We start from the raw sequence: 12,296 nt of genomic DNA, 5'->3' as shown, positions 1-12,296 counted from the left end.
TTCTTGTTGTGTTGTAGATATATAAAATAATAAAAATACCCTTTAAGTATTCACTAAGCTTTTAAATAAGACTTTATTCATTTTGACATAAAAGTAAAATGAAAGTAAAAAATATATTTGGGATAACTGCCATTCCGTCATCCTGTTGTTTGTGATTTTAATTTTGACAAAAGAGGTAACTCATAAGTGAGGACTTTGTCTCACTACGTAAGGTAAAAAATTGAACTCACGACTTACTAGTATGAAAATAAAAAACATACTTGATTGGCGACTTGCAAGAGATTAAGAGAGATGAGAAAATGAGTGGAAAGAAAGATAAATCTTAAGATGATTTTTTATTTACTAATAAAATAAAAGATTATTAGTAAAATTGTAACATAATATTTTAAATTGTAATATAATATTTTACATCTTAATTTATGGGCATTCTAACACATTCCTTGATCCGGCTATAGAATTGAAACCCTAAAGATTCATCAAGGTAGCGTTTGTTAAAATTAGCAAGATAAGAGAGTATCAAGATAAAGTCGAAATATTTTTCGGATCAAGATAAGGTTAGAACGTCTTTCAAGATTTTTATCAAACTGTTTGTTAAATTTTATGAAATGTACTAGAGGACACAAGTGATATTTTTTTCTTATCCGTAAGGATTAAGATATGCTTATATTAATGAGAAGAGATATAAGCATATTTGAAAAAATCAAGATAAGAAGTCACATAACTTTTTTTTTTTAGAGAACCATTAGATAAATTTAACAAACACATTTAAAAAGATAAACATTTGAAATGCTTCTCATATCTGATCTTTTTACTCTATATCTTAATTAACAAACACTATCCAAATAAAGAAGAAAAAATCTCATTCCACATCATCACAAGCTTTTTGAAGATTTAGTTTTTATAATCAATTACATCATTAATTAATGCTATCCTATTCAAGCACAAAGAGGAGTACTATGTCAAGTAATTTATTTTTAATGACATTTGATTAATGTTTTCCATATAGATAGCATTAATTATTTAAAAATTTATTAGGCAATTAATAGTGGTACTAGTTTGGTCAAATGAAACGTTTGGCGTAAAAAAGGGCAAAAGAAAAAAAGAAGCCAACTTTGGCATACATATATGGACAAATGATACATTATCTTTTTGGTCAACACATGGTTAGTGGCATCCACAATAAATTTAACTTTTTGTTGATGCCACCTCGCAACATCCAATGGCTGAATTAATTCATGCCAACACACATTAAAAAAAAAAAAAAAAGGGTTCCAATTAATGCTTTTATCAGCATCGGAGTTCCATTAGAATATATCCTATCATGTAAAAAATGTGTCGGGTATCCCCATCCATTATGGCAAGGGCTTTGGCAAGCAAGTTTGCAAAAATGCTTATTTATATATATTTAAGTATTACAAACTAAGTATATATATGAATAACAAAATCATATGTCTCTAATCAGTTGTTAGGCTTAGGCTTAGATAGAGGCTAGAGGTCTCAATTTGTTTTTTGTTGGGAATTATATGAGATTTACGTGGAGATTGAAAGATAATTGAGTGAAAATAAATGAGAAAACGGCTTGAGATTAAAAGGGTAGACAAATTTATCTTAAAAAAATGTAAAATTCACAAGTTTCAAATAATTTTCAATCATGATTAAACCCATCATTAATGAGTATGATAAACACAGTCTTTGATGGGGCCATAGTAATCAACAATCGCAATAAGAGATGATAAAAATTTCGTAATGAGTCTTTCATACCGTGTCAATTTCGTTCATACTTTTTTTGAGGGTGCACAATTTTGCACCATCACCACAACAATTTGGATCATCTTTTCACAAAGCTAGTGAAAGTAGAGAAAGCTATCTCATAAAGTCAATTGTGATATTTTGTTCAATAATGTAGTGTGAATAACGAAATATTAATTAATTTATTCCACAAAATGTATTATCATAAATACAATAGAAATTAGATAACACACAATAAAATAATACACAACAAAATGAAATGAGCATTTTGTTGTTTAAGATGCATATCACTGTCTAAAATAAAAAAACAATTGGCAAAAAGAAAAGAAAAGATTGTGGTAAGGATAAAGCTTAAAGGGGTAGTCATAGCGCAGGTGGTGCAATTTCTCTCCGCTTTTAGTTTTAGGCTTTTAGCGAAGCCAAGCTGAGAGCAGCTGTAGCATCATCACACATCACATGTCACTTTGGCCCGCTGGTTTTGCCATTTCTTATATATTTGTTTCGATTTTAAATAATAACACAAACAACCAGAATGCTAATGATATGCTTCACCTTTCCGTCTGTGAGCGTGGCTCTGTTTCGATTGGTTAATTGAGAAAGCACAAGTCCGTGAGGCGGTGCGGTGGGGGCGTGGAATGGATGAGAAGAAAGCAGCGGTGGAGGACGACGCGGCGGCCGCGATGATCTTTGGAGGAGGCGACATGAAGCGGATCCCGTCGGAATTGGCACTCGAAGAGCTGTTCAGTAAGAAGGATCACGGTGATCAGGATGAGGAGGAGGATCGCGATGAGGAGATAGTTGGAGAAATTCGCGCTCAGATCAGTCAGGGATCGGAAGCTAAGAGTAGGAGCTCTAGGAGTAAGGTCTTATTTGCCCATGGCCACTCTTTTGATCCGCTTCTCAGCAACTTGTTACAAGCTCAACTTCCTTTCCCTTCCACAGATCGGGTTACTCTCTCTCTCTCTCTCTCTAACAATAATAAATTAGTGTTGCTATTTTTACTGCGATATTTCTTATTATTTATGGCACAAGGAAATTGTTAGGTAGTTTGATTAAGAATGGAATTCTTGACGGCTCTAGCTACTATGCAAGCTACTTGGAGATGATCTGGTCAATGAGCACTAGTGCTTATGAACCATAAGAGTGTCACTTTTAGGTTTACAATTTTCTAATTTCGTTTTACCAAATACCTCGAGTGTAATATGTCAAATGGTAGGTGCAATGTATTACCTTCTTTGTTCATTATATTGAGTTTTGTTTTGATTACAAGAATTTAGTGGTGCCAAAACACCAATGTGAACAAATCTCGAAATCCTAAAAGACTGAGAATGAATCGCAACTGAGGACATATCTCGGCATGCTTAATAATCAATCTCCAAAAGCTGCCTTAGAATACAATAAGAAACGATTATATAGAGTGTCAACATATCCTAATTAGGAAAAGAAAAACAATTGAAAGTAGGAAATAAAACTAATTAGAAATACAGCCAAGTTATAGTTACCAGTATGCTAATTTCTTGATTTATGCCTTGATTTGATTTACCCGAAATCAAGAGTAGACTTTCCTTAAAATCCCAAATCTTTATATTTAGCTTGTTCGTGATATCCCTTGGCTAAAAATAACTCCACTCTGTGAGTTGGACTGCAAGTACCTACTTCAGGAGTTTCAGAATAAAGAATTGAAAGATGACTGTAATGAACCAAGTACAGTTGAATCAGGACAGCCTTTCTAGAGACTAGGAACCTCAGAAAGTGCTGTGAGATGAAGTAGTAATCTTGGTAATCAGTACAATTGATACCATCCCTGTGAGATCTAGAAGTCTAATGACCTACAGAAACAGTAGTAAGTTAGAAAGGAGGCTAAAATTTGCCTAGGTGAGTTGACAAAACCTTTATTCATAGAACATGACTAGGATTCATGCCATCAGGTAAAAGCTCAAAGGGAACACTTAGAAAACATAGGAAAAAGTAAGCCTGATGATGATCCTTACGTTAATATAACTACTAGTCCTTTACCAATAGATGTTATCTCCATATTGAAAAGCTATAAGTAAAGATTATGCTCTAGAAGGAATAGCATTATTTGACTCAAGCACAGATATGAATTGTGTTGAAGAACGGTTATTCTCACAAAATTTTTGAAAAAATAAAACAATTTTTAAGTAGTGTAAATAATATAAAATTACAACTCCAATATAAGGCCATAGCATCTCATGTCTATAATACTGGTGTTTGGTTTAAAACAGCCTTTCCTTTTAGTTAAAATTTGCTACATAGGTTATTTTAGGCAATGCTTTTCTTCAAATATTATATCCATAATCCAATGAAAGATCAAGCAAGGTATAAACTCAAAATTTTTGGGGAAAAAGATTGTACTAAAGTTTGCATATCTAGTTAATGTTAGAGATGTTAATATCTTATGACACAATTCTATTATGCAATAACCCTCTATTAACACCATATGAAGGAAACAAAAACAATTTACTTATCTGCAAGACTGCAAAATTATATCAAAATGACAAAAATCAATGATAAAATGCAAAATACATAGTTCAACAATCAATTGATCAATTCAAGGCCAAATTGAAAAGTGAAGTTTGTGCCTCTATACCTAATCTAATGCATTTTTGGGACTGAAAAAGAGACAGTAGAATTACCATAAGAGACAGATTTTATGAAACACAAATCCTATACTGAAGTTAGGCCTGAAATCCAAGATCTATTAAACAAAAAGTTAATTCAAAAATCTAAGTCTCCTTGATCTTATTCAGCCTTTTATGTATTAAAAATGCTGAAATAGAGAGAGGAGTCTTCAGAATAGAAAAAATTGATAGTTATTTCTGCAGTTACTTTGCTTTTCTTTACAAAATAATTTTTTGCTTGGTGTTGGACTGGGAAATAGTACTACATTGCTTTAGCGTTTGCATTAAAACTTATAAATGCATTGCCAATCTCCTACTGCCTTCTGACAAAGATAGAGATGAAGGAGCCCCCAGAGCACAAGTTAAATGGTTAGACCACGATAAGCTGGGATTTGCACTAGAAGGTCGTGAGTTCGATTCTTTGTTCTGCACAATGAGGCAAAGCCTCCACTTGCGATTTACCTCTTCTGCCGAAATCGAGGGCACGAGCTGCGGGGGACCACACAAGGGCGGTAATCCCAAGATAGAGATGAAGGAAATAGTAAATGATATAAACAGAATAAACCTCAAGACCATTTTGTGTTTAAGCCATACATATTAGTTGCTTATCTGTTGTGGAATATATGTCTGTAACTTATATATTCTTCTTGTACTACCAGGTCATGAACGATTTTTCAAGTTATGGTGGACTAACAGACACCAATCTGTGGTGTGAAAGTGTCACTTCGAAGCAGTCTGGTACCTCAGTACCTATTGGTTCCCAGTCATCAATGTGTGGTATGAAAAACTAAGATGGATGCATCATATTTGTGTTTGTCTGTGGATACACATGCTCAGGTGCACACATGTGCGTATAGATGTGTATACACACACACACACATAGGTATGTTGCTTGCATGCAAGTGCTGTTCATAATGAGTTGAGACAAACTGCCTTTCTTTGGTATTACAGAATAAATGTATTTGCTGTGGAGTTGCTTGTTCATATCTATAATGCTCAGAGAACTGAATGAAATGAATACGTCTGAGTCTATATGCATCTATACAATTATATTCATATATTTATGCAAGTCTTGTTGGTTGTCATTGGATTCTAGCAAACAACATAGGTCTGACATGTCTTCTCCATGAAGTTACTTGTTCCTAAAAATATTTCCGCAAAGTTTGAATTAAATGTTTTTTGTTGTTTAATTTCCTGATAAACTGTGATTGTTCAGTTAGAAGTCCAAATTCAAGTACTAAACCGAAAACCACAGATAATCAAGCAACAGGAGCTACCAGTAATTCCTCACACGAGCAATCAGACGATGATGATATGGATACAGAAGCTGGTATTTACAAAAAGGGCACCGATACTATTGATATGAAACGCATCAAAAGGTAGATTTATATCTATGAATAAGAGAGTTTAGAGTTATGAGTTAGATCTTGAGCCAAGGCCATTGCTGCGGTTTCAGAATGGTTTCAAACAGGGAGTCTGCTAGGCGCTCGAGGAGGAGAAAACAAGCACAGCTGGCTGAGCTTGAGCTTCAGGTAACTACTAATTTTTCCTACCATGTGTTAGTTGAATTGCCCAAGGTCAAAACATATCCTTACACTTCAAAATGCCGGGGGAAATTAATTGGATAACAGGAATTTGTCTGACATTTATTTGGCTTGGGAGCTTTTTATAAGATTCGTCTTTTTCCTGGTCTTCCCTGCAACTCACCCAGTGCATGCCTGGAGGAATGCCTTTTCTTGTGGCGTCTTTTACTAGTTTTATGTGCACAAAGCCCACATGCAGACTTTTTAGTTCTTTATATATTCATTGTCTTAGAACATTAATTTATACTTATCCCAGGTTGAGCAACTGCGTGGAGAGAACGCATCTTTGTTAAAGCAACTTACTGGCACTACTCAACAATTTAAAGATGCTGCCACCAACAATAGAGTGCTTAAATCAGATGTTGAAGCTTTGAGAGCCAAGGTACCATGCTTCTCCCTTTATCTTGTGGTTCAATAATAAAATCCAATGCAGTTCTTGGAAAGTGGATATCCTAAAAATCAACATGACATTTTGATACTTTGATATCTTTTCATAGATTCCTAAACTGCATTAATTTGTCATAATAATTTCATTCTAGTCGGATGTCTAAAATTCATTTAGCTGATCCCACCAACTGGGATTAGTGCTTACTAGTAATTGATTGGGGAATAAAGCATGAATAGGTAACGTTATATATTAGAAAATGCTACCATTTCTTGCATTCTATTCCCCTCGTCAACTTGCAAGTTTTTACACCGGGCAACTACTAGTCCTAATTATGTTGAAACGTTCTCTCTCATTAATTTTCTACTGCTGCTCCCAGGTTAAGCTAGCTGAAGATATGGTTACTAGAGGATCATTGACTTCCAGTTTGAGTAATCTTCTACAGAACCATTTGAGCACGCCTCAGTCGACTAGCAGTCACAAGCCAACAATGGCTGTCCATGGTGAGGATGCCTTATATACCGGAATGACGAAACCGATTGAACTTGAAAGTCCCGGTGCCTTCAATGACAATGTCAAGAACGGCATTCTCAGTGACGGAGCCAACTGCTCGGCCGAGAATTGGACATGGGTAAATCGTGTACCTACCGTTTCCAAGTAGGGCTATTGTTAATTGTTGTTCTGTAACCTCCCCCCAGTAAAACCTCCTTTATCACTGGCTTGTTTTGTATCCTGGAATGCAGTAGAGTAATCAGTGTATAGCAATAAGTTTTATGGAAGATTCTAATTTCTAACGGGGAAGAGCCCGTGTCTCCATCAGCATTGAATTTGCATACTTAAAACAAGACTAGTGCTGCAAATCAAACACCACATAAAGGTTATGAACCAAATTGCAGATGAGATTCAATATTGGCAATTGTGGTTTCCTCATAATCAACTAAATCGCCATCTACAATCATTTCACGTGGCATAATCATCTACGTCCAATCAATTATTATTTATGCTCGTACAACAGTGATAGAAGGAACAAGGATTCTCATTCCTCAGTTAATCAGTGGTATTTCTAAATCAGCCTGCATGCTACCTCCGCTCCCGGTGAATCTGGAAAACTCATCTGGTGGAGGAATGCCTAGCTCCGAGCAAACAAACTGAATTACTTTTCCTGTAGCAGTGCCAAATGACATTTTGTTCAGGGTTACTGCAATTGAGAACTTGTTCTTTATGTCACAGTAGCCTGTTGATCCACCCATGCCTGAGTGCCCAAAGCCAACAAGGGTCCCATCCTTGGCATAATACCTCGTAAACCCTAGCCCAAATTTCCCATTTGGCAGAGCCAAGTTCTCATACTCCCCGGTACCCAAAAATGCATCATGAATTTTAGGATTACTAAAAATCTTGCTTCCAGCGCCATGATTAGCAGCGATTGTTGAGGTTTCAGTTTTAGTTGGGCTGCTGACAGGAACCTTAACGTAGCCTTCGCCAGACTTCCTACCAACACCACCATTAGAAGTAGAACCAACAGAAGCGTTGACACCATTTGAGGCTGTTATGAACTCCTTTCTCTTGCCGCCCTTCTGTTGCTTTTGGGATTTTGGGGAAGGGAATTTGGGGTAGTGCGGATGGCTGCCAAGTGGTGGCTTGGAAGATGAGGGATGTGGTGCCGGGACCACGCCACCGTCTACTAGTGCTGCATAGTAGCGTGCAAGTGCACGGGCTGAGCAATGCCCATTAGCAGCAGGTATAATGGCACGGCGAACATTTAGGGTGTTGAATAGAACGGGAAGCGTGGTTGCTAGCTGGGAAATGTCTTCTGGCTGGAAGGATGAGGGCAGTTCTGGACGGTTTTGGATACCTGAAATCTTTTTGAGATCATCTGAGTCCAATGCAAGTGTTGCGAGCCGAGATTCCACACCTGGAGCAAAGCCACCAATGTTACTGTGACAGATATTGATAAAGAGAATTATAATTTCATAGATAACGACTTATGTGAACAAGATAATGCACTTTTACAGGGAAGCAAAGGTAAATACTTATTACTCAGATAAAAACACGATGCTGTGGCACGCTAAAGTGCATGCTCAAGTAGCATCCAACACTGAAATGAGAGACCAGAAATCCAATGGAAGGCTAACCACCTGGAGGAATTCCAATATAAAGCTCGCCTTCAATGTTCAAGGGGCGAATGAAAGCTTCTTCCAGAATTTCCTGGAACTTCTTTCCAGATGCATGCTGCAACATAAACATAATTTTTTCAATCAATTGAAGCTGAGAATGGCAGAGACGTTCAAAAGTACAGTAAAACCCTCTTTTTGTCTTGCCAGTATGTTAAAAATGGGACCCTGATAAAGATTTTCAAGATCATATTATATTCACTACGTGCATCTGAAAAGGGCTCTATACAGCATATTGGATGGGCTAACAGAAATGATATTGGCCAATGTCATTCAAAAATGCACACATGAGATAGATGAATCTATTTGAGTGGAAAAAGTGCAGAAATAACAGAACTGATTAAAGTTATGATGGGGCAAAAATAAATATCCAGGCTCTCATTTCTAATATTAACGATGGTTGGTTGGAGCAAAGAAGTCTGGGACTGAGATATTTAAGGTAGAACTCATATGTTGAGGCTTTTGCTTTCTGGAGTAACCTTCGTAGAAGTGAGATTATTCTTATGGTTGTGTGGGTAATTTAGGATCATAATTTTTAAGTCCAAAGTTGTTATGAATAATGTTGTGGAAAGATACAAGCATATGAAAAGTACATTGCCTGCCACCCCTCTAATACAATGTCACTTATTTGCATCCTGATTTTGGTTTCTGATAGATAAGAGAAGCTCTACAGAGATTTTCTGCATGGGAAAAGGGGGTGGTTAAGGATGAATATAAACTTTTTAATTGGAAGGTGTTCTTTTCTTTATAAGAAAAAGGGTCAGGAATTAACAATATTATTGTTCAGAAAACCTTCTTGGCAAGTGGCCATAGTTATGGAAGTTTGTTTGCCATAGTTACCATCTGCGGTGAACAATAATTTCAGTAAATTCCCATTGCTCTAGGGGCAATAGGTCACTGGGAGCTAGCTACTTTGATGTTTCTTGGGACAGGTTTGGAGAGCTATTGTGTCATTTTGGGAGGTTTTCCTCAGGTTTTTGTGAATTAGTGTTGGTGACAGTACAAGGATTAAGTTTTGGTGGGATTTTTCTGTGGTACTAGATCCCTTGTGCATTACTTTCTAGGCCTCTCTTTCTTAGCCAAGGACAGGGATATAGTTTTCAGGCTTCTTTGGTTCTGCTTGCTCTCCTCCTTCCAGGAGTAATTTTTGGGAAGGAATTGTATTCTCTGACAGCATTTTAAGGTCTTGGGATGATCATGCCCCATTTTGTCCTGAAGACAGCTGGGTTTGGTGGGACTGTCTGGAGGTTCTTTTTCTGTAAGTTCTTCCTAATATGTTCTTCATGACAGCAGCAAATCCATTCCCTAGAAAAGATATCTCATGGAGCTATTCTTAAACCAGCATTTGATGGATTGGTGCCTTTTAATCTTGCCCGGGTCCTCAGTAGGCCATGTTGGCTTCAGTCTTGAACTTTTGGTTCATTTAGGACTAGTTTTCCATTCTTGGGCAGAGAAAACTTTGCATCTTCTTCCTTTTACAGTGATCCAACATCTGTAACAGAAGAACAGTAGAGCTTTTGAAGGCGCACAGGAAAGCTCTATTCTCTACTCTTTGTTTTTTCTGGTTTTCTACATATATACCCTTGTCTTTTCTATGCTTCTTTTATTTCTAAATCAGTTATTTTAGCTGGTGAGCTCATTGTTTTTATACAGGGTTGCTTTTTGATATTATTATATTTATTAAGCAAAAATATAGAGTTGCTGAAGTAGCAAATTATTCTTATCCACTTTTCTCTTTGCTTTGAGTTGAGGACCCTTAACTCGATGTTGATCCATGATATCATTTTCTAGTTTCTTAATTCAACAGATTCCCAGTTGATAGCAGCAATTTACCCAGCCACAACAGTACAAAAACAGTGCCTTGATTTTGAGATATATATACACATATATTTCAGAGAACCAGGATCTGAAATTCAAGCATTTTAACTTGGGTAAAAAAAAAATCACGGTGACCTTCAAGTTTGTGCTATAATCAGAACCAAAGAAGCCGTTAAAAAGGGAGGCTTGGCAAATAAATTTGTGTACCTATCGGCCCTTTTCCTATTGCTGACATTAGAACTTGGATTTAACCTCAAGCATATAATCAACAAGATTGTGGTTCTAGAAAATATCAATTTACAGTGGAAAAAATGAAAATTTTGAAGTCACTGGTATATTTGAAGCATATAAACAGATAATTGAAGTACAGTGTTAAAAAAAATAAAAAGCTTCAGGTGAATGAATGAAGCACCAAAACTGGCATATAATTTCAAAATTAACAGTGCAATAATACCTCAATAATTCCACCACATAGCCAGCCAAAAGACAGATAATGATACAGCTGCTGACGACCAGGCTCAGTCTCAGGGACTGACAATGCAATGCAATTCAAACACTCATCCCAATCGAGCATCAGTAAAGGATTTTCTCGTGTAAGACCGGCCAATGCATTATGGAGACCAGAAGTATGATTAAGCACATGATGAACCTACTCAATAGAAGGAAAATTAGTAAAATAAACAAAGATGTTTTTCTGCTTGTGTCAAAAATTCATACATAAAGAAAACTAAAGGAAATTAAGGCATTTAACATGCTTGATTTTTACATTCAGAAAGGCAAGAAAAAGGGGAGGAAAAAAAGAAAAGAAAAGAAAAAACAAAAAAAGCTGCTCCTTCAAGAATTGAACATCATAAAATAAAAGGTCATGTTTTTGATCCTGTAACTTCCCATTATTTTTTCTCAGCAATAAAATAAGGAACAGTAGAGATTTTTAAGAACTTATAATGACAGGAAAACAAGTTTAGGAGTAGAAAAGCAAAAACATTTTACCTTTATCAGATCTTTGCCATCTGATCTGAATTGCGGCCAAACGTCTGCGACATTTTCTTCAAGCTTCACCTTTCTGCAGGATAACATTTAAAAACAATTACACCCCTTCCTTCTAGTTGTGTTGCGAATCAGTTCTTTAAAGTACTTATATAACAAACAAGAAGAACCAACCAGTGTCAGTTAATAATAAGATAATTTTCACACAGAAAAATAATAATAAAATCCATGTTATGTCAAGCAGGGAATGGCTCCCCTAAGGAAGGAGCCAATACATTCCATAAAAACATGAAAATGCAGATGCATGTTATATTTGCACGTGGAAGTCAAGCATTCTTTGTCAGGAATGAGGTTCTGATTATTGCTTTCATGGATATTCATTTTGTGCCAAGCACTTTCATGAATATTCGTTCATGCCATGGACTCCTAAATATATAAAACTGACTTGTTATGAAAAACCCACATCATCTTAGGTTGAGTCTTGAATTACCTGGTCCCTATTAAGATTTATATGTCAAGGTAGTGTTTGTTAACCAAGATATGGAGTGGAAAATGTCAAATATGGAAAGTATTCCAAATGTTTGTTATTTTCAACATATTTGTTAAACTTATCTGGTGACCCTTAAAAGAGAAGTCAAGTGACTTCTTATCTTGATTTTTTCAAATATGCTTATCTCTCCCCCTCTCAAGATAAACATATCTTGGTTCTTACAGATAAGAAAAAAATGACGCTTGTGTCGTCTAGTGCATTCTAAAAAATTTAACAAACTGTTTGATAAAAATTTTGAAATGTTTCCTAACCTTATCTTAACCATTCTATATCTTGATCTAGAAAACATTTCAGTCTTATCTTGATACTCTCTTATCTTGCTCATTTTAACAAACGCTACCCAAGTAGATACATGCACCAGGTATGGGCAAAATTCTAGATTCTAAAATTCCAAATCAGGGTTATACTAGA

The 12,296-nt window shown here is 36.0% G+C and overlaps 2 protein-coding genes across 3 annotated transcripts in view; one reads left to right on the top strand and one right to left on the bottom strand.

Moving 5' to 3' along the window:
- Positions 1-2,211: 2,211 nt before the first annotated feature.
- On the top strand, positions 2,212-7,178 carry LOC127786609 (basic leucine zipper 9). 2 transcript variants are annotated; one of them, XM_052314120.1, is made up of 6 exons: positions 2,212-2,696; positions 5,051-5,168; positions 5,647-5,770; positions 5,848-5,923; positions 6,231-6,356; positions 6,739-7,178. In XM_052314120.1, the coding sequence occupies exons 1-6, from the start codon at positions 2,385-2,387 to the stop codon at positions 7,018-7,020; spliced, it is 1,038 nt and encodes a 345-aa protein (XP_052170080.1). In that variant the 5' UTR covers positions 2,212-2,384; the 3' UTR covers positions 7,021-7,178. The 2 variants fall into 2 exon arrangements, with proteins under 2 accessions (XP_052170080.1, XP_052170072.1); XM_052314112.1 differs by having other exon boundaries at positions 2,216-2,696; positions 5,608-5,770.
- Positions 7,179-7,237: 59 nt separating this feature from the next.
- The window catches only part of LOC127786603 (uncharacterized), a 38,560-nt gene continuing 33,501 nt past the window's right edge, over positions 7,238-12,296 (bottom strand). Inside the window, exons 16-19 of the mRNA XM_052314100.1 lie at positions 11,339-11,411; positions 10,803-10,997; positions 8,495-8,588; positions 7,238-8,271 (exon numbers count right to left, since the gene is read on the bottom strand). Coding sequence (XP_052170060.1) covers positions 7,403-8,271; positions 8,495-8,588; positions 10,803-10,997; positions 11,339-11,411 — 1,231 coding nt within the window. The 3' untranslated portion in view covers positions 7,238-7,402. The remainder of the gene's footprint in view (positions 8,272-8,494; positions 8,589-10,802; positions 10,998-11,338; positions 11,412-12,296) is intronic.

This window comes from Diospyros lotus, chromosome 1 (genome assembly GCF_014633365.1).
Source record: "Diospyros lotus cultivar Yz01 chromosome 1, ASM1463336v1, whole genome shotgun sequence".
Taxonomy (NCBI): Eukaryota; Viridiplantae; Streptophyta; class Magnoliopsida; order Ericales; family Ebenaceae; genus Diospyros; species Diospyros lotus.
The sequence above is the reverse complement of the archived record's forward strand: the minus strand, read 5'-3'. Positions and strand labels throughout refer to the sequence as shown.